We start from the raw sequence: 23,185 nt of genomic DNA on the forward strand, positions 1-23,185 counted from the left end.
ACGGATGGCAGGCTAATGTGGCCCAGCGCTCGAAACTAACGGTGTCCCGACGTCCCGGGGACCATAAAAAATGTCATCGGGACACAAAATTATCATATCTGGGACAATCCCGGGACAATGGAAAAAAAATAGATCTAGAAAAAAAGTTCTACATTAATATTATTTACAAAGCCGTAACACATACGTAGACATTCACCTAATTTGTCAATTTTAATTTTAAAACGTTAACAGCGAAAAATACATAGTAGCTACACTTTCGATGCACCTGCATCCGTAGGCTACAGAGCAGTGCATTCTGTTCTAGAATCTTCGGCCGGAGTCCGCATTATATGGACTTGGAATGGAATTGCTACCGCACACGCTGCGCCGACTCTTGCCAGAACAAAAATGCTGAAGTGGTTGAAGCGGACCGACCGCGGGGAAGAAACTGAAAGCCCAGACATAACGTCTCCGGGACCTTCAGGATCCAAAGTGTCATCGCCTGGTCTGCAGGCAACGCTAGCAACTGAATGAACTTAATGAACACTGTTAGGCAGCTGGGCCATAGAATGTTCACGCTGCATGCTACACGCTACACGTTCACGTGAAGAACCGGACCCTGGGCCATTAAACTTCATGCTTGGATGTTCACGTGTTGCGTCTGTTCTACTTTGACCGAGTAACCAACAATATGGACTTTTCGGATGACGACGATTGCCTCATTCTGCTTTTACTGAGACAGAGGAAGAGAAAAAGGAACAGAATTTGGAGCCGAGAACACTTCCTTCTGAGAGAAACCCGTGGTGAATTTCACCGAACATTCTATAATCTGCTTGACAATCCCGATGAAGAACTATTTTTCAATTATACCATTCAATTATATTTTTTCTGAAGTTTTCCCCTGAAAGCATAGAGTTATCTCCCTAGACCCATTCTGATTGGCTGGCGCGGCGGTGACCGCATGCATTGACTGGAATTTCCATCTTCACGCCTAGAAAAAAGTGTGCATGTTCATTTCTCGCTTCACGCGTGAAGTGTGCAGCGTGCAACGTGAACGCCGTTCTATGGCCCAGAGCAAGTCATGCTACGTTTGTCCACTTTTCTTTACACGCGTGTAGCGTGCAGCGTGAACCTTCTATGGCCCAGCTGCCTTAGACACGTTATAAAATACAACAGGAATGATGTGGATGATATTGACGGAAGATACCGTTCAACAGAATAAGTGAGTTTTCTTGGTGTCTTTCTAGTTCAGAAAGTTTAGTCAGTCAGCAGCACAACTAGGCTCGGACCTGCCACTATGCTGATGTTGCTAACATTTGCACCCATGAAACGGCAGCGAAAGTTCATAAAAATGGATAACGGAAAGTTCATAAAAATGGATAACGGAAAGTTCATAAAAATGGATAACGGAAAGTTCATAAAAATGGATAACGGAAAGTTCATAAAAATGGATAACGGTCTCATCTCATTATCTGTAGCCGCTTTATCCTGTTCTACAGGGTCGCAGGCAAGCTGGAGCCTATCCCAGCTGACTACGGGCGAAAGGCGGGGTACACCCTGGACAAGTCGCCAGGTCATCACAGGGCTATGGATAACGGTAATGGTGAAAATTATAAGTTGGCCTTATAAGTGCCAACAGATATTCAAGGTATAAGTAGATGAAATGAACATAAAAGGGGTCTTATTTTCAACTAAAGTGTACTGCAGATGTAGTGAGTTGAAACATTTTCTGAATGAGCTAGTTGGCCCCTTTAAATAAACGGGTATCTATTCATACAGTGAGATCGCCAAAGTTTAATAAACTGAAAATGCAATAACTGTAATTTTGAAGTAGATGATGTATAGGACATGTGTCGCTTGTGTCTTGTGACTTATTGTAAAAATGATATAAAGGGTTCAAAATCGCATAGTTACAAATATAATAGTAACTTCATATGATAATATTAACCACTGGTTATTTCAGAGAGGAAAAAAATGGGGACACTATTGCTTCCATTCGGGACAATACAACACAGAATTCGGGACCACTGGGGGACACAAAGAAAAAAAGTTAATTTCGAGCCCTGATGTGGCCTACCGCCGCACTGTCAAGTAATCGTTCCTATATCCACTAGGGAGGGCGGTTTAATTATTCTTCAAAAGGGCTCTTATTTGGTATTACGACGAAAGTAGGAATTTATCATAATTACCAGGATAAATCGTTTGGGCGCGAGTCTTGTTTAGGTCCGGGGTCACCGCGATCAGAGTCGGCCGAGTCGCTGTCCGATTCCGAGGCCGCACGGTCAAACCAGTGAGCCACATTCACCGATTGCTTCGCAAAGGCCATAGGTTCATACATATATGGTTTCACCTCTCAATATTCAATTTGGAGAGTTCCTAGTTCAAAATCGCTATCGCTTTCAGACGTTTTACACAACTTCTCATGACTAAAGTCCATACACGTGTGCTCGGTTCGCAGGTAAACACAGAGCTGCTCCCAGTTTGTTTGGCTTAAATGACGTTACAACTACTGTCCCCTGGTGGTGAAAGTGCGCATAAGTGAGATGTAAACAAACCTTCGGAAATTGGGTAAAACGGTATATTTTAACCGTTTTATTCAATTTTAGGCTGCAAATTAGACACCAGGAAGATTGAATTTGCTTTTTGGGTCGTTCTTCTAGACAATAAAGTTGATATTCTACGTTTCACCTCCGACCATTGCCTATGACCTTTTAATACCACATACTTATTATTATTATTATTATTATTATTATTATTATTATTGGGTTGTTTTACAATCAGGGTACAAAGTTTGTGTCACAGGGGTCCAAAATTCAAATTGATTCAAACTGGTTCTTGTTCCAGTTTTTAAGTGAAGGACAAGTTAAAGAACAGATTTCAGGTAATTTTTTGACGTGTGTATGGTAGTTTTGTGTAATCTGCTATAAGATAAAGAAGATTAAGTGTAGCTTTAAGCAGGGCTGGGAGAAACAAATGAAGTGATTCTCGGAGAGGACTCTTTTTCTTTGACAATTCAGAATCCACTACTTCCATAGTGCTTTTAAATATAAGGCTGTAAGCTTTGTGTTAGTTGTCTCTAATATTTATGTCCCAATATTTTGACCACATTTTAGGATGAAAATAATCATTTTAGATATTTGAAAAATTAGCTGTCTCGGAGAGGACATTTTTTTTGACACAATTACATACTAATTTGATCAAAATAGTCTGAAAACTTGCTGGCATTCAACATTAAAACTTAAAGGAACAGTCCACCGTATTTCCATAATGAAATATGCTCTTATCTGAATTGAGACTAGCTGCTCCGTACCTCTCCGAGCTTTGCGCGACCTCCCAGTCAGTCAGACGCAGTCAGACGCGCTGTCACTCCTGTTAGCAATGTAGCTAGGCTCAGCATGGCCAATGGTATTTTTGGGGGCTGTAGTTAGATGCGACCAAACTCTTCCGCGTTTTTCCTGTTTACATAGGTTTATATGACCAGTGACATGAAACAAGTTCAGTTACACAAATTGAAACGTAGCGATTTTCTATGCTATGGAAAGTGCGCACTATAATGACAGGCGTACTAACACCTTCTGCGCGCTTCGACAGCGCATTGATATCTGAGCTCCGTATCAATGCGCTGCCGAAGCGCGCAGAAGGTGTTAGTACGCCTGTCATTATAGTGCGCACTTTCCATAGCATAGAAAATCGCCACGTTTCAATTTGTGTAACTGAACTTGTTTCATGTCACTGGTCATATAAACCTATGTAAACAGGAAAAACGCGGAAGAGTTTGGTCGCATCTAACTACAGCCCCAAAAAATACCATTGGCCATGCTGAGCCTAGCTACATTGCTAACAGGAGTGACAGCACGTCTGACTGACTGGGAGGTCACGCAAAGCTTGGAGAGGTACGGAGCAGCTCGTCTCAATTCAGATAAGAGCATATTTCATTATGGAAATACGGTGGACTGTTCCTTTAACTATGTTTCCAATGATATGGAACCAAATATTTGTTTTATGGTATAAAGAATGTGTGCATCTCTTTTGGAGCTACCTGTGGTCAAAAAAGCACTTTTTTTAAATGACACGAGTAATTTTGCTAAATATGACACATATTGCCATACATTCACCAAAAATAACGTTATCACCAAATTTTTTTTGCATGGTAAATAGAGCTATCACAGGGCTACAATAAACAACCAAGTTTATTTAGTCAAGCCTTTTGATATTGAAGATAATAAGTGTTAAATGTGATTTTTAGCTTGCGTACCCTGATTGTAAAACAACCCTATTATTATTATTATTATTATTATTATTATTATTAGTGCTGTCAAAAATGTCGCGTTATTAACGCGTTAACTTGACTCAATTTTAATGGCGGTAATTTTTTTTAATCGCGAGATTAACGCTCTGTGACATGATGTAGGTTTTTCATAAGCTTTTGAAACTGCCAGGAACTTGGAACAGAGACTTTGGTTAGAAAACCGAAAGCAGCTAGACTGTAATGCCGCGCCCCGCACAGCCAGGGTCCTCTGCCCTCCTTCCCCAAAGAACCAGCGCGGGCAGGGCGCGCTAGTAGAGATGGGATTTATGGCTCTTTGATGGGATCCGCATCTTTGTGATTCGTTCTTTGAAAAGAGCCGTTCAAAAGACTGGCTCATTTGGCTCTTTTTAAATATCTATTCAGTTTTAAGAAGACAGCGTCTAAAGAAGCCAGATCCCTCTGAACTGTAAACTTAATGCTATCCCAGAAATCCTTCCTGTAATATGCAAATTTGGCCGCCTCTGATTGGACAGCGCGACGCATCAACAGGCAGAAAGTGTAAAAGTACAAAATGTGTTAAGTGAGCTGAAACAGTAAAGATCAGATTCAATGCAATATTTATCAACGAACAACTTAAACTTAATATAATAGTGTACTTTATATTATAATCAAGCATGTCAAGCCTACCGTCACTGTGTAGCCTATCTCTCTTTAGTTGTAGACTAACTCAAACAGTAGATCATTTCACTCATGGTTCTCTTGCTAGCCCCGCGCCGGTGTTCGGCTTAGGTTTCACTTTGCAGTGGCTGTGTCAAGACGTGTTATGCTTTGCAATAAAAAAAAAAAACATTGGTGCAAAGCAAGCCCATTCACTTTTTTATGCTGATAAGAGAATTGCAATGTTTTTTTATGTGACAAAAATGTGCGATTAAATTGCAATTAATCGCAAGTTAACTATGACAGTCGCGACATTAATCGCGATTAAATATTTTAATCGCTTGACAGCATTATTATTATTATTAAATGTAAATAATAATCTGGGTGTCAATAATTGTGGAACGGTGTCACGTGATCTGATACGCTAAGTAATCGGGAATCAGCTCTTTTCCAGTGGAAGTTTGAGTAATTATTCATGCACAGTTTACGTATTGAAAGTCTTTTCTACTTTTGCAGCAGCCAAAAGATCGTTAAGGTGTCGATAATTGTAGCCGCCGCTCTGTTAAACGTTGCATGTTTTGCTTATTTGTTTTGGGGAACGGAGTTTGTTGTTTGTGTGCAAATACATGAATTCAGGTTTGTGAGTGCCAGTATGTGGGTATTATCCCCAGCTGAATTTAAACTGGTATATGAAACCATGCATAGCTGATTTAATGCCTTGTTATTTTCCGAAGGCTGGTGTGAAGCACACAGCATGACTAAGACGCCTCCTCACCGGCGAGGGATCACGTTTGAGGTGGGGGCACCACTGGAGGCCCGGGACAGTCTGAAGAACTGGTCAGTGTTTCTTTCTCTTTCTTCTTGTTCTTCTGACTTGGCAGCCTCGACTTCCCGCCTCCTCTGCTTTCGGTCGGTTAGAAGGCTCAAGCCAAACGCAGCTGCATGAGCTCTTTGCTTTGTTCAGCATTCTGCACCACCAGCATAGCCCCTAACTTCTCGTCTGACTCTGTGAACATGCCTTTTAAAGGATTCACACAGAGAGTGAAAGATTGATTGATTGATTGATTGATTGATTATAAAGATTTATTAGTGAAGCTCAACAAATAGGAAGATAAATATTTAAGACCCTGATTAACTAATTATGATCTTTGTGATGGATGGATGGATGTGGGGCATTCATATATCAGTCCCAGAATTATCGATGCCCTTCGTCAAGAGTGCTAATAGGTTAAAACCCACATCAAAAGCATTTAACAATACCACATGTCTCAGTTATTGGCAGCCCTGTATTTAGTATATTGTGCAACCTTCCTTTCCCAGTATAAGAAACACTATTCTTGTAATGCTTGATGAAATTGCCTCTTTTTCTGTATTCTCCAATCTCAGTGCGGAATCTGTCCAGATCCTGCAGGTTTTTCTTGTCCTCCTCTTCAGCTCTCCTGCAGGTTTTCAGTGGGGCGTAGGTCAGGGTACTGGCAGGGCCATGCCAAAAGCTTGATTCTCTGGTGTTTCTGTATAATAAATAATAATATTGGGAAGATAAAACTGATTTAATTAGAACAGTATATACCGTAAAATTGCCGCAAGTTGGCCTAGTGGTTAGCGTGTCCGCCTCTCGATCGGGAGATCGTGAGTTCTACTCACGGTCGGGTCATACCAAAGACCATCATAAAAATGGTACCTACTGCCATCTGGCAAGGCACGCTGCAATACAGATGCGAGTGGGGAGTCAAACTCTCGCAGTTACCAGAGGACCAGCCCCCCACTGTAACCCTAGCTATGTAATAGGCGAGAGGCCGAGGGCTACGGAAAGGGAGACCGGCGCCGCCCTATGTGCTACATGGCGTGGGAAGGACTTTGATTGATTTGATACTGTAAAACTATTTTGTAGGGTAGTTTAAGTATTTTATGTTCATAGTACACAGGTGTTTTGTCCCCCCCCCCCCCCCCCCCCCCAATAATCACAAGTAGAATTGTGATAGGAGGTTGCAGTCTAATCTGCCACGAAACTTGAACTAAACACCCGAAACCCTTACCTGATATCTCCCAAAACGAGAACCCTACTGTGTCTAGTGTCTACTAGCTAGCTGGATAACATTTAATTAGAAGGAGACATGGCTAGCCTTAGCTTTAATAACTAGCTACCAAACAAACAGTCATACCATGCTTGAAGGGTAGACGGGCTGAACACAGAAGAAATCTGCCCCTTTTCCACCAAAGCAGTTCCAGGGCTGGTTCGGGGCCAGTGCTTAGTTTGGAACCGGGTTTTCTGTTTCCACTGACAAAGAACTGGCTCTGGGGCCAGAAAAACCGGTTCCAGGCTAGCACCAACTCTCTGCTGGGCCAGAGGAAAGAACCGCTTACGTCAGCGGGGGGGGTTGTTAAGACCAACAGCAATAAGACTGCGAAAGATCGCCATTTTTAAGCGACGAGAAGCAGCAGCTGTACAAAACGCTAAGTCATTTATTATTATTGTTGTTGCTGCTGCTTCTTCCGTGTTGTTTTTGCTTCGATATTCGCGCCAAGGTTTATGCAAACGTAGCGACGTAACTGACGTATACAGTGACATAATGATGTGGCTTCCCTTAGCACCATGAGCTATGGAAAAGCAAACTGGTTCTCAGCTGGCTCGCAAGTTGAACGAGTTGTGAACCAGCACCAGCACTGGCCCTGAACCCGCCCTGGAACTGATTTGGTGGAAAAGGGGTAATTTTATTTCCGTTATTTTAAGTCGTTAGACCTTTCATACCTTGCCGGTGAGAAACTGATACTACTCCTTTCTCCAAAATTGATAGCTTTAATGCTAATTATAGTTGCTAGTGCTTACAAGTTTTTCATGAGGATAGTTTAAAAAAAGTGGTGGGGCAGTAACCTTTCAGACCGGGTAACATGCAGTTCTTGCAGATTTTGAACCATAAAATGTTGATCGGAATTATGCAATAATATTAGATCACCAGCAATCTGTAAATGTCTAAACCAAAATAAAATGGAAGCGATAATCCCAGAACGAAGCTAGCTAGCTAACAAGAGGGTAAATTCCCAAACAGAAGCTTGTTGAGGTTAGAGAAGATACCCAGCCAAAATTAGCTAATATCCCCAAAGCTATATAACATTTATAGTCTTCACAGGTGATCATTTTAGTGTCCGGCACTAAATCAACGATACTGTGAGCTGGCCTTGTGGTTAGCGTGTCCGCCTCTTGAACGGGAGATTGTGTGTTCTACTTGTGGTTGGATCATACCAAAGACCATCATAAAAATGGTACCTACTGCTGTCTGGCGAGGCACGCTGCAATACAGATGTGAGTAGGGAGTCAGGGTCTTGCGGTTACCAGAGGACCAGCCCCCCACTGTAACCCTAGCTATGTAATAGGCGAGATGCTGAGGGCTATAGAAACGGCGATCAGCCCTGCACAATGTGCCTTGTGGCATGGGAAAGACTTCGATTTCATTTTTTGACTAAAATCTCTCCAACTAGTTAGTTTCAAAAAGGTGCAGTGTTCTGTGGAAACATTTGATATGACGCCTGCTAATCTACTGCTGAATCTCTCTGATTTCTGTTTTAAATGATCAGGTATGCTGCCAGCATCGAGAAGATTGATTATGAGGATGAGAAGGTCCTGATTCACTACAGACAGTGGAGTCATCGCTATGACGAGTGGTTCGACTGGAGCAGCCCTTACCTTCGGCCTGTGGAACGAATCCAGCTACGGAGACAGGGCCTGCAGGAGCACAACATGGCCCCGGTGACGTCTCACTCTTGGTCACCTTATTAATTATGATGAGTAAAGCGCTGCTTACTCATAAGTAAAGATCAGTTGCAGGATCCAGGGGTACAAAGGTGTAACATATGAGAAATTAACAATTTCACAAAGTCACTTATCGGTCATCGGAATATTGATTATTTATTAGATTTGATCACGAGAACAAATATTTTAGTCATTCTGAGAGATTATCTGTAATATTCATTTTAACTAATACCCAGAATGCATTGTGGATTTGGTCTTTTTTTTTTTATTTTTATATATTTTCACATTTATTGTCTTTTCTTCGAGTTCTTCTTTTTGTTTTTTTTTCTTCTCCAAATCACTATTGAATTCGTAGAATCTTCCATTGTGATATTGTTGTTTTGCAAGTGAAGCGTAAAAAGTCACGCTATCTTCGCTAGTCACACAACGTTTAGCAAGGCTGTTCATCATCTCTATTGTTATTAGGGGTGCTATTATATTAGCCCCCCCAAACAGTTCATCAAAGGCCTTCACACGAAGAAGAAATGGCCGCGAAGTGAGCGGAGAAGTAAGTTCGAACTTTTTTGTTTACCGCGCTCGCTTGCTTTGTAAACTGATACTGCCAAAGTAATTCTTAGACAGCGTTGACCGAAATATGTGTTCGGGGTTTCGGAAAATGTGTAATTTTGGGAGCCGTTTACGATGGAATCAAGAAGATTTGATGCCAAAAGAACATTTGGGATAATCGAATGACCGTTCAAGCCTTGCTGTTGTTAAGATGCATTATACGCGATCCCAAGAAAGTATTTTTCAAAGCAAAATGGCTGATTTATTATTTTTCCTACAATTTTTATCTGCATAAATGTGTTTGGACGTTGAGAATTCAGTGTAATTTTGGAATCGTTATTAGAAGTAGAAAGCTGAAAATTTGCAAACGGTAAGTAAATTGTATGAGAACTCGTGTGTGGGTTTTTTTTTTTTTGAAGAGAACTTTTGGCTTTGAATGAATGAATGAATTTAATTAAATTTACAACCAATGTAGATACATGTTATTTACCAGCTGGTTGGTCCGTATGGTGAAATACCGTGACCGAGGTCTTGAAAGTACTGAGCAAGGCCCTCTGGGCCGAGGTCAGTATTCAAGGCCGAGGTCACGGTATTTCACCATACAGACCGACCTTAAGCTGGTCTCATCTCATTATCTCTAGCCGCTTTATCCTTCTACAGGGTCGCAGGCAAGCTGGAGCCTATCCCAGCTGACTACAGGCGAAAGGCGGGGTACACCCTGGACAAGTCGCCAGGTCATCACAGGGCTGACACATAGACACAGACAACTATTCACACTCGCATTCACACCTACGGTCAATTTAGAGTCACCAGTTAACCTAACCTGCATGTCTTTGGACTGTGGGGGAAACCGGAGCACCCGGAGGAAACCCACGCGGACACGGGGAGAACATGCAAACTCCACACAGAAAGGCCCTCGCCGGCCACGGGGCTCGAACCCGGACCTTCTTGCTGTGAGGCGACAGCGCTAACCACTACACCACCGTGCCGCCCCACCTTAAGCTGGTAAATAAAATTTCCCGAAAGGAAAAACCGAGCCGAGCCGCCATTTTGGATCCTCATTCACGGCTGTAACGCAAATTGCTTCCTCCTCGGTATACAAGTGCACTTCCATGACAGGAAAAAAACTACATTTTGCCGCCTATGTAGTCCCCTGTTTATACAAAATTGAGTCATTCAGGATTCAGCCATGTTTTTGCTCGGCGTTAGCAAGTTACAGGTTTTCAGCTTTCTCCTGAAATGTTTTCTTTTATTTCTTCTTCCTCAGGGTAGTAAAACTCGCTTTCGCTGTGAAGACTGTCGTTATCGCTATCCATTCTGTAAAATTTAATGCTATTCTCCTGAGAAATGCTGGCAAAAATTTGTAAGATTTTTGATAATCTTAAAAATAAATCTTATTAAAAAAAAGATAAATGTTGACAAAAAATGCTACTATGTTTGTTGTTGTGAACAAGTGAGTCGCCAGAGGTCCATAACCGGGGTCCGTAACTGGGGCCCGTATCGTAGGATACAGACCCGCTCGCCAGCCAATCAGAGCGCGGGATTTGATGGAAACCGGACCGCGAAAAAAAATAAATTGCATTATTTACACATTACCATGATAATATAAGGGGTAATTAACAAAATTTACAACAATTTAAAAAAAAGAATTAAAGTTCTTTATGTATAAATGATAATGCAAATAAACGTGTGTATGTATATACGTACATAAAAGAAAGAGAGGGAGAAGAGGAAAAAGGGATAAAGCTCCCCTTCCCCTTTTGTCTGTCTTAGGAAACACGTATTAAATTTTTTACATATATCTATAATTTCTAATATTAATAAATGAATCGGGGCGGCACGGTGGTGTAGTGGTTAGCGCTGTCGCCTCACAGCAAGAAGGTCCTGGGTTCGAGCCCCGTGGCCGGCGAGGGCCTTTCTGTGTGGAGTTTGCATGTTCTCCCCGTGTCCGCGTGGGTTTCCTCCGGGTGCTCCGGTTTCCCCCACAGTCCAAAGACATGCAGGTTAGGTTAACTGGTGACTCTAAATTGACCGTAGGTGTGAATGTGAGTGTGAATGGTTGTCTGTGTCTATGTGTCAGCCCTGTGATGACCTGGCGACTTGTCCAGGGTGTACCCCGCCTTTCGCCCGTAGTCAGCTGGGATAGGCTCCTGCGACCCTGTAGAACAGGATAAAGCGGCTACAGATAATGAATGAATAAATGAATCGGTAATTTTAATTAAAATTAAATGTAATTCAGATTCGGTGCATCTCTAATGGTGAGACAGTATTGAAAAAGAAGCCACAGGCTTATACTTCTGCATAAATTACATTCAGACATAAGATTAGTTGCAACAATAGAAAAAGTATAAGGAAAGATGCCGAAAATAAGTAATCCTCAGGTAACTGAGTAACATTTGTTAATGAAACTGTAAACAGTAAAACAACAATTTCAATAACATTTAACACTTTAAATACAAACTTCCTAGGGTTTTGCTAAACCGAGTAAATATTGCTTCGTTTTTTTTTTTTTTTTAATTTAATGATAGTTGACTCAGATTTAAGTTCCTTCAGGAGGGAATTCCATATTTAGGCCCGTTAGCAGCGGTAGTAAATTTGTAGATATTAGTTCTGCGTAATCGCTTGAGTATCTAGTAGCATATTGATGAAATTTTGAAAATTTTTACAAAAAATACTTTTTTAAATGTTTCTGGTATAGTATTAAAATGAACAGAGGACATGACTAGCCCTACTTGTAAAGCGTGAATGTTATTCAAATTTAACAAAGATCTATAAAATAAAGGACCAGTATGTGCTTCGTATGAGGATTGAGTGATGATTCATACGATCAATCAATCAATCAAGTTTATTTGTACAGCGCTTTTAACAATAAACATTGTCGCAAAGCAGCTTTACAGAATTTGAACGACTTAAAACATGAGCTAATTTTATCCCTAATCTATCCCCAATGAGCAAGCCTGTGGTGACGGTGGCAAGGAAAAACTCCCTCAGACGACATGAGGAAGAAACCTCGAGAGGAACCAGACTCAAAAGGGAACCCATCCTCATTTGGGCAACAACAGACAGCCTGACTATAATATTAACAGTTTTAACAGGTATAACCCTCAACTGTCCTCATGGGGCCGTCCTTCACAGGAGTGGGGCGATAAAACTCCGACCAGACACAGGGCACCAGGATGGATCAAGCAGGTCCGAGGGGCAGAAGAGGCCAGCATCTCAATCCCAGGATCAACATGTAACTCAATACGACACGCTTTTGCAAAACAGTCTATTGAGATTTGTTTTATAAGTAGATCCCCATACTATATTGCCATAATACAAATAAGAGTAGACTAGTATGAAGTTAAAACTTAGTGATTTATTTTATATATGAGTATCATTAAAAACAGCGTTACATAATGCGTGTTATTTTGCTTGAAATCTTTCATTCTTGAGTTCCATATTCTCCAGTCTGGGTCTATATTGTTAGCATAATAGTCAAAGTGTAAAATTCATTCGAAAATTGGTGCATTTTTTTTAAAAAAACAGTGAGTAAAAATTCTGCTGGTGAGCGGCTTTCATGTTACATTGGAATTTAGCTCAAATTTCCGAATGCTCATCTCATTATCTCTAGCCACTTTATCCTGTTCTACAGGGTCGCAGGCAAGCTGGAGCCTATCCCAGCTGACTACGGGCGAAAGGCGGGGTACACCCTGGACAAGTCACCAGGTCATCACAGGGCTGACACATAGACACAGACAACCATTCACACTCACACCTACGGTCAATTTAGAGTCACCAGTTAACCTAACCTGCATGTCTTTGGACTGTGGGGGAAACCGGAGCACCCGGAGGAAACCCACACGGACACGGGGAGAACATGCAAACTCCGCACAGAAAGGCCCTTGCCGGCCACGGGGCTCGAACCCAGAACCTTCTTGCTGTGAGGCGACAGCGCTAACCACTACACCACCATGCCGCTCTTTCCAAATGCTAAAATCGCTAAAAAAAAAAATACACATTGGTTGTATTCCTATGACTTTTGTTGTGGAAGTAGTTTTCCCTTCTACCGTTTTTATTGCCCTCTTCGTTGCTACATATTTTAACAATACAGGGCTCGAAATTCGCGGTCGTCCGGTCGCCCAAGGCGACTTAATTTTTCATTTGGCGGGTAATTCCTGTCACTAGCCAGCCCGGCTGGCTAGTTGAAAATTAAAAAAATATATATGAAGCGAAGATTTCAGACATGCCGTCAACTAAAGCCGCCACACATTAAGCGCGTGCCGTGTCTGTGTTAATCGATGTGTTTATCGGCAGGACGGAAACTACCGAAGAATTCCGAATCATATCGTGTACGAGTCAGGCTGTCGTTTTTTTCACTACTGCGCATGCATATAACGCATCTCGTTGAATATCGCGGTAATCACGTGTAGTATTGGACCAAGTGGGTGGAGCACAGAAGCACGGCAGGCCAGAACTGAGTTCTCAATGAACTATTTATTGCTAGCTTTTCAGCCTTTTATCACTTCCCAGCCGCGCGCGCACACGTGTTCTGGTTGGGGAGAGAGAGCTCCCTTTCTCTGCTCTCCTCTCCTTTTAAAGGGCGCAGTCACTGGGGAAGAGACACAAACACAGGTTAATCCCCATCAGGCGCAATGATTCCACCACTTACCTTCCCTGACTCCGCCCTCCATTCGCAGACCGACGCTTGGCCACGCCCCCGCTGCCACATCACGTTATCAAATTCAATAGATGTGGCCACATTATCGCCCATTTAAACACGTGTGTTTTTGTTGTTGTTTACATCTACATCTGCCAAAGCTACATTGCGATGTGGAATATTCTGAAAGGTGTACAGAAACCGCCAGAGACGGGGACAAAGCGACCTCGGTCTGAAGAGGTGAAACGACAAAGGACTTATAAGCAAACGTGGGAGCAGGGTAGGCCTTGGCTGCGATACGATTTTTATGGAATAATTAATTTTTTTCAAGTTGATTCCTCGTTAATATGAAGCTCCTAATGCTTTCTGTCTCATAAATGGTTAAATACAGAAAGCATGTTGGACATATTTTGGGTGCTATAGTCATGATAGTAAGTATATTTGCTTTCAATACTCATACACCAAGTTGCCAAGTTTTCCAATATATTATTATTTGTTGATATTATATTATGGTGCTCTGTGTTGTTCTCATTTATGTATTTAACAACAGTATCAAAATACTCGGGTCTTGAAATAAATGCACATTAGTCATGAACAATGGTAACTACTCTCTTGTGTTATTTTTGACAGAAGTAAAATTCATACATGAACAAATTTTGGCTAGTTGACTTTCTGTTTGGCGAGTTACTTTGGAAGGTAACTAGTCTGGCTGGCTGGTGGAAAAAAAAAAAAAGAAGAAGAATTTTGAGCCCTGCAATATATACACGGGATACATCGTGCACCCGGTGGTGTAGTGGTTAGCGCTGTCACCTTACAGCAAGAAGGTCCGGGTTCGAGCCTCGTGGCCGGCGAGGGCCTTTCTGTGTGGAGTTTGCATGTTCTCCCTGTGTCCACATGGGTTTCCTCCGGTTTCCCCCACAGTCCAAAGACATGCAGGTTAGGTTAACTGGTGACTCTAAATTGAGCGTAGGTGTGAATGTGAGTGTGAATGGTTGTCTGTGTCTATGTGTCAGCCCTGTGATGACCTGGCGACTTGTCCAGGGTGTACCCTGCCTTTCGCCCGTAGTCAGCTGGGATAGGCTCCAGCTTGCCTGCGACCCTGTAGAACAGGATAAAGCGGCTAGAGATAATGAGATGAGACATTGTGCACCCCTGGATCCTGCAACTGATAAAAGCACCGCTCATTGTTGTGTATGTTTTTATTTATTTATTTATTTATTTATTTCAGGGTTTTCAAATCAACCAGAAAGTTTTAGCCAGCTGGTCAGATTGTCGCTACTATCCTGCGAAGATCCTCTCCCGTGATAAAGACGGTCAGTTAGTTTGGATGGCTTATACTCATAAAAAATGATTGGGACGTAATTCTGATGTTGCCTATCCTGATCGGGGTGGACAAATACCATTACGTGCTTAACTATAACGTATAGCTACTGTTTGTTACTACTTTACTAACTTTTTTTTTTTAATAATGTGCTGCTTTTGTCTTGTTCCAGATTTTTACACAGTGAAGTTTTTTGATGGCGTTGTTAAGACTGTTAAAGGGATAAAGATTAAGCCTTTCAGAAAGGAGGTAAGAATCCATTCTTTCCATGTGTAGCAATCAGAATGACGCAGATTAAATTCTTTTGAGTATTTTGGATAAATAATGTGCATTTAAAATTTCAAAAAAGCGATTTTGAGTTTTCCTTCAGCGTTCGACTCAGACAAAAGCCCTCATATCTGTGCGATCCACAGAACACGAGCAACAAGCCGGGGCAGCCGAGCCGAAAGCGGGCAGCAGGAAAGAACTGTAAGACCAAAGAGAATGGGAGGAACCATCAGGATGGCGAGACAGAATCCGAGGAAGAAGACTCAAAAGTGACCGACAAGTGTGGCAAGCTTCAGGACACCGTGCTGGCTGAAAAGGAACCGTCAGAGATGGCGAACGGCCACAAAGCGGAAGAGGAAAAGCCATCCGGCGAAGACCTGAAGACAGACGCACAGGAGAACGGAGGAGGGGAAGCAGTGGAGATGAACGGAGGAGAAGGAAGAGAGCAGGAGAAAGCTGGGACACTTCAGAACGGCACCCATGAGAGCTCTGGAGAGGGACAACAGAAAGACGAGAAAGAAAAAGATGCCAATCTGGGCCAGAACAGGAGAACGAGAGGCAAATTAGTAGAGGGTAAGACTGAGCTGCTGCTGCTCCCCATCCCTGCAGCTGTGTGAAAGAGTTAAATTCAATACATTGTGTGTTTTGCTGTGTTCACACTTATACCAGTACGAAAGTGGTATAACTGTATCGATACAAAGTATACCGGTACAGTTTAGTGCATCTGTCCACACTAGCGAGAAATGTTTGCGGTTTTCTTTCACGGTAGTTGAAATGCGCGTGCGCGAAATGTTTCCGTGGTTACAGAGTAACTTCCTTCCGAGAATATGGCAGATGAAACAACGTGTGTGTGCTTTTTGTTGTCAATGTACAGTCTGTATTTCTGGTGGTCATTTATCCAGTCGAATCGTATAAAACGCGCGAGGCAGTTGAGAAAGAAACAAACGAATCTCCGTTCTTCACTATTTTATTCAGCGAAGACATCGATTGAGGTGTGTGACTTTGCGCATTATATTTGTATCAATACAGAGCCGCTTCATCTGTCCACACTACAGCGAAGCGCTACAGTACCGATGCTGTACCGGTATAAAACCCATACATTTGTGGGTTTCGTACCGATACAGTTATACCGCTACAGTACCAGTATAGTTGCTAGTGTGGACAGGTGTTGCGGTACGAAAGTAGTTTCGTATCGGTACAAAATCCCTAGTGTGGACAGGGCATTTGTTTACTTGACGGGAACACACACTAACTGATCTGCTTTCTACCTTTGCAAAGGTGCAAAAGTAAACCTGTTTGTGTTGGAATGCTCTGAATGGGTCTATGGGTAATAAGGCTTGTGAAACTGGCTAATATATTTACATTACACTTACTTGTGCTAGTAATGGTGCAGTGTTTCCCCTAAGTTTACTGGTTTGGGGGGAGGGGGGTTACTGAATGAGGATGGTCACCCGCAGGGCCCCTCCCCGTGGCTCCTGTTATGGCCCTTTTCCACTACCCTTTTTCAGCTCACTTCAGCCCGACACGGCTCGCGTTTCGACTACCTCAGAGCAGCACGACTCAGCTCGCTTCAGCCCTACTCAGCCCCCAAAACTCGCACGGTTTTGGAGTGAGGCTGAAGCGAGCCAAACCGAGCCGAGTGGGGCTAGGGGCGTGAGGAGACACTCCCCTGTGCGCTGATTGGTGAGGAGGAGTGTCCTCACATGCCCACACACGCCCCGCGAGCACGCTGGGATCTGTAAACACCGCAAACCCGGAAGAATTATTATGAATTACGAGAATTTCTGAAGCCTTATGCGCCTCGCCTCATCTATACGCTCTTGCCAGTATCTGTTGGCGTTGTCGGTGACAACAAGCCACAGCACCAAGACCAGCAACACTAACGACTCCATGTTTATTGTTTACTATCCGGGTCGTGAGACTACCGCTTAAAAGGTCACTGATGTCACTGTTTGTGCCGCCTAACGACATCATGTGACGTCCACCCACTTTCGCTAACTCCACCCAATGTGTCCACCCACTTCCAGCCAGCACGGTTCAGCGCGGTTGTAGTCGAAATGCAACTCCAACAGCCCCGCTCAGCTCGACTCAGCTCGACCTGAACAAACACTTAAAGGAGTCATATTTAAGTCTTCACATTTATTTTAGAACAATAATTAGAACAGTTTTTACAACAGAACTGCACTCCTGTTCCTTCCCTCCCATATAGGAACACTTTGAGGAATTTATTTAAACTTCATTTATTTGTAGTTTACACCAATCACTAGATTCATAATTCAGTGTTTTTGGTAAGCTGCTGTTACATTACAGTGTTTCCCGTAACATTATGTTTGCTCCCCAGCACACACACACACTTACCTTAAGGTGAGGGAGGGAGGGAGGGAGGGAGGGAGGGAGGGACAGAACTGGAGTGCAGTTCTGTTGTAAAAATGGTTCTAATTATTGTTCTAAAATAAATGTGAAGCGGGGGGAGAGACTATATGCAGGTTGTATTATAAAATCACTTCTCAATGAGGCATTAAAGGAGACCTGAAGGCAATTTTTTTTAAATTATTATTATCAAAATTCTATTTATCTCGTTTTATTAAATATAGGAATGCATTTCTGACAGCTATTTTGTCACTGCTATAGCAAGTTATGAGTGTTTGAAATATGCTCTGTAATATATCAGTCCATATGTCAAAGCAATGGCCGTAAACGAGATTTGTTGAGACGTGTGCGAAACATCGTAGGATGGAAGTAAAACGTACAGCGGAAATCAAAGCGACCAACATCTGCCAACGTTGTCAAAAGACGCGCGTGCCCTCCTTCGAATGCTGACACAATCAAGCCGGAAGTTTTGTTTGTTTTGATAGCAATCAGGAAAGTTTGAAAAAAGTAGGCAGTAATCGTCATTTAATCTTGTTTTTGTGCAATATTTCGTTTGGAAAACAGTTTTCAAAATGGCGGCACTGACACCTGGCTGACACTTCACGTTTCGAAGTCTCGCACGAGTCTCGTGAAGATCGCACGGATAAGCGACGCCTGCCGTGGATCAAAGGAACCAAATTCAACATGGCTAAAATCCGAATAGGCCGATAAGTATAATATTTAATTGCAGTTAGTTGCCAATACTGGCACAGTGGTGTAGTGGCTAGCGCTGTAGCCTCACAGCAAGAAGGTTCTGGTTCAAGCCCAGTGGCCGACGAGGGCCTTTCTGTGTGGATGTTCTCCCCGTGTCCGCATGGGTTTCCTCCGGGTGCTCCGGTTTCCCCCACAGTCCAAAGACATGCAGGTTAGGTTAACTGGTGACTCTAAATTGACCGTAGGTGTGAATGTGAGTGTGAATGGTTGTCTGTGTCTATGTGTCAGCCCTGTGATGACCTGGCGACTTGTCCAGCATGTACCCCGCCTCTCGCCCATAGTCAGCTGGGATAGGCTCCAGATAACAGATGGATAACTGGCAATACGAGTCATGATGTAAGGTTACGAAAACTGAAAATGGAATTGAATAACACGTTAATTAAGAAATAAAGCAAGTTTCAAAATGACTTCAGTTTTCCTTTAATTATGTCGAGCTAATTATTTCAACACGATGACAAAATACTTCAGCCGTGCACCTCGGTGTCTTTCTCTGCGTCTTTTCTGCTCAGGCTGGGGGTCGGGGACTGACGTGATCCCACTGTGGGTTAGTAGTTTTTAAGTCATGTTAAGACAGAAGACGCTTGTAAATAGTGCATTATATTCGGACACGGCTTGTCAAGCATTTGAAGCGTGAGGAAAATTAGGACACCAGTGTGACAGCCCTGCTGGAAACAGACTAGTATATGCGAGTGGGGTGTGTCCAGGGCTCGGTGATGTAACTGGTTCTCACGCTGCTTTTTCAAGCAAAAGGTTATTGCTATATGTAAATCTCTTGTTCAGCCCTGATGACCGAGTGTAAATCGCAGCGGTAAATCTGCAGTGCTGCGTATTAAGCAATCACTGATTTTAAATGATTTGAAAAGCAGTGTTTATCCGATTGAGCTAGAGAGTGACATAATCCAAGCAATACAGCTAGCACACAAGCATAATGGAGTGGTTTGCACTACGTTCACACTGCAAGGCTTAATGCTCAATTCCGATTTTTTTTTTGTGAAATCCGATTTTTTTGTGAGGTCGTTCACATTAACAAATATACGCGACTTGTATGTGATCCTCAGTATGAACGAAAAGCGACCTAAAAGTGTTCCGCATGCGCATTGCAGGATACGACGACGTCACACGCAGTGAGCATGGCCAGTGTTTACGGAAGTAACCTAAAGTTTCCTGTGTATGACAGTAGCCAGCATGGAGTACCTGGCGATGATGCAGTTGTTGTTGCGATGGAGCCAGAACATGCACAATAGCTTGATGTTAAGGAGGAGGTTGAGAAGGAAGAGGGCAAGGGTTTTGGCTCAGGCGTTCTGCGGGGTAGTGACTGCAACCTCCGTTCAAAGGAACATCAAAGCCATGTTGTTGTAACTTTTTTTGAGAGACCCGCCGCCTACTTCAGCGCAGAATAGTGACGTTTGTGGCTTGTTGATGACGTGTAAGTCGGATGAATGCGACCTGGCGGTTCAGACTGAAGTCGCATATGAAAAGATCGGATAGGAATCGGAATTAGGACCACATATCCAAACGGCCTGGGTCGGATTTTAAAAAATCGGATCTGTGTCGTTCATATTGTCAATAAAAGATCGGATACAGGTCACATACGGGCGAAAAAATCGGATTTGAGTCACTTCAGCCTGCAGTGTGAACATAGTGTTGGAGTAGATCTCGATTTGTAGAGGAGATCTTCGAAATATTAGGGAAATACTGAAATGATCCTGAATTGTTGGAGCCGGGGGGAAAAAGTGGAGGCAATGTACAGAACGTTAAAGTGTAAACAACCACATTCTTCTTTGCCGTGTTTAGTGCTTCATCTGTACAGTCTCTCCACAACCTGAAAAACAGGACTTTGTTCTCTGGCTTGCTGTTTTTGTAAACCCTTCCCTTCCAAGTTTACTATTGGGAAACACCCATGTGAGTGAAAGCGAGCGTAATGTAGTCTGCAGTACTTTATACCTTGGCTGCAAGGTCTGTTTTAGTAGATCAGCTCTAAACACGGGTCTTGGTTGTTGTTTTTTTTTTTTGATGAGTCATGCTGACACCGTTGTTGGCTCATGTGCCGCTCGCAGGAAAAGACATGGAACGGCCCAGCATTCCGGAGCTGAGGAAAAGGCGTGCGTCTACGGGACAAACTCCTCCATCCAAGCGGAGCAGAGCCAATACCACAGGTACATATGTGCATCCTTGCATTCTCTCTCTCTCTCTCTCTCTCTCTCTCTCTCTCTCTCTCGTGTGTGTGCGTATCCTGCTACAATTATTCCACTGCCAGAACAGGACAAACCTTAAAAATAAACCCTACCACATCGTATTTTTTCACTCCTTCAGATAGAAACAGTCGGTCCCAGATAAGACCTGCTAGATCCGATTCTGTCCCAGAAGGCTTCAGTGATAAGGATGGTCTCTGCAAGACGGGTCTTCTGGAGAACCCCAAGCCGATTGTACAGACGGCGTCTACTCCTGACCTCGGTCCGTTATTTCTGTTAAATAACTGTCATCAGTTCTGAATTACCGGAATGATTTATGTTCATGTTTGTACAGTTCCTCCATTGAAAGTGAATTATGCCTGCTTATTAGCGTCTTTTTTTTTTTTTTCTTTATGTATACTTACTGGACTTCTTTTCCTCAGCCACACTGCTACAGCGACAAGTCCACCTCCCAACCACCAACAAGTACAGCAGGGAACCATGTGAGTGCACGCTGTCTCTCTCACTGCTCTCTGCCAGCACTCGCTATATTTCACATGAACTCCGAAGATATAACGTTGCGATCTGTTTAGCGTGATGTCTGCTCCCAACCATAGTGCATGTGTGCATCAGCTTTTGGTGTCAGTATTACCATAGCAACAAAACGTGTGATACTTGCGCCCGAGTGTAAAAAGAAGCAAGTGGTAATGGGTGTTAAAAGAGGATTTTAACTGCCTCTCCTGTGCCAACAAGTGGCGGTCTCCAGATGTGCTTATTAAAGGGAAAGCTAGAAGAACTAATTCTGGGCCGTATCACTACTCCTTAACAATTATTCCACGAAATTGAGTAGTATGAGCTGATTGGCTAGAAGCCATGCACGACGAGATTGAGTGGAATATGGGTTTTATTCAAGCCACATTCACTGGATTTTGTGAGGGAGAGCATTTTTATACTTTTTGCAAATTCAAGAAATAAAAGCTTTTTTATACAAAACGTCAGACAAAATCATTTTTGCTTCGAATGTAAACAAACCGGCGAAATGACGGTAACAATTTGTGAAAAGTGCTGTAGTAATGATTTTTGAAAAATAAAAAAGAAACGTTCTTGCCAGGGGCGGCACGGTGGTGTAGTGGTTAGCGCTGTCGCCTCACAGCAAGAAGGTCCGGGTTCGAGCCCCGTGGCCGGCGAGGGCCTTTCTGTGCGGAGTTTGCATGTTCTCCCCGTGTCCGCGTGGGTTTCCTCCGGGTGCTCCGGTTTCCCCCACAGTCCAAAGACATGCAGGTTAGGTTAACTGGTGACTCTAAATTGACCATAGGTGCGAATGTGAGTGTGAATGGTTGTCTGTGTCTATGTGTCAGCCCTGTGATGACCTGGCGACTTGTCCAGGGTGTACCCCGCCTTTCGCCCGTAGTCAGCTGGGATAGGCTCCAGCTTGCCTGCGACCCTGTAGAACAGGATAAAGCGGCTAGAGATAATGAGATGAGACGTTCTTGCCATGAAATACGTGTGTCGCTTGGATTTCATTTATTTATTTATTTATTTGGTGTTTTGTGTTTGAGTAGAGAGTTTATTTCATCCTCCGTTGGTTCAGCAACACGCTCCACTGTTTTGTTTTTCTCTACGGTATACGAGCTGACGGCCTGGTAGTAGAGCAGCCAATCGGAGTGCACAATTGCTCATATCCAGTGAATGTGGGTAGAATAATTTGGAGTATCAGACCTGATAACCTTCAAGCAGTTTATGCCGAAGCTTTACCTTTTAGTCACGTGTTGGTCAATCGGCATATACACACGGACAATCCTGGAAGCCCCGCCCCCTTCCCCCACTGAGTTTCGTAAAGATTTGGCCAATGCCCTCATCTCAGTGGTTTATTATTTTATTTTTTATTTTTTCCCTCCCCTCCCTAACTTGAATGCCCTGGATTTTTGTCAAGGAAAATGGAGAATGTTTTGAGTTTACTGATATTAAATTTTGAAAATATATTGTTTATTAACGTGAAATAAAATTTTTTGTTTGCGCATGACGTAGATATTTTAAATGTTGTTGTAGAAGTGTCAAGGGGGGAATGTAACCTATGGTTACATACCTACTCATGTTTGTGTAACATGTGCTCCCCTCAGTGTACAGGGTCATCAAGAACCAGCCGCCGCCCATCCTCTCCATCGAACTGGACCATAACCCGTTTAAGTGCCAGGTGCCAGGCTGCACCAAGTCCTTCCGCAAGGCGTCTCTGCTGCACTACCACATGAAGTACTACCACTCTGAGAGCGAGCTGTGCTCTTCACACAGCACCCACGCACACCCCTCCGAACCTCAGGCCCAGGAGAGCCACACACACACCTCCGAGACTCCCCGCAGACGCCGCACCGTTTCAGCATCACTAGGTAACGCACAATGTGGGATATTGTGGAGACTACTGTCGAAACGGTTTCAACAAGGTGTAATAAGGCATTTTTATTTCATTTTGCAATTTATAAACGGCGAA

General features: G+C 43.1%; 1 protein-coding gene across 3 annotated transcripts in view; it reads left to right on the forward strand.

Moving 5' to 3' along the window:
* Positions 1–23,185, forward strand: part of phf20b (PHD finger protein 20, b) — a 68,679-nt gene that overhangs the window by 12,221 nt on the left and 33,273 nt on the right. For all 3 annotated transcript variants that reach the window (XM_060938002.1, XM_060938004.1, XM_060938003.1), the window contains exons 2-10: positions 5,620–5,722; positions 8,459–8,630; positions 15,047–15,131; positions 15,312–15,388; positions 15,553–15,979; positions 20,587–20,685; positions 20,843–20,983; positions 21,144–21,203; positions 22,821–23,084. In XM_060938002.1, the coding sequence (XP_060793985.1) occupies positions 5,640–5,722; positions 8,459–8,630; positions 15,047–15,131; positions 15,312–15,388; positions 15,553–15,979; positions 20,587–20,685; positions 20,843–20,983; positions 21,144–21,203; positions 22,821–23,084 (1,408 nt within the window). In that variant the 5' untranslated portion in view covers positions 5,620–5,639. The remainder of the gene's footprint in view (positions 1–5,619; positions 5,723–8,458; positions 8,631–15,046; positions 15,132–15,311; positions 15,389–15,552; positions 15,980–20,586; positions 20,686–20,842; positions 20,984–21,143; positions 21,204–22,820; positions 23,085–23,185) is intronic.

This window comes from Neoarius graeffei, chromosome 13 (genome assembly GCF_027579695.1).
Source record: "Neoarius graeffei isolate fNeoGra1 chromosome 13, fNeoGra1.pri, whole genome shotgun sequence".
Lineage (NCBI taxonomy): Eukaryota > Metazoa > Chordata > Actinopteri > Siluriformes > Ariidae > Neoarius > Neoarius graeffei.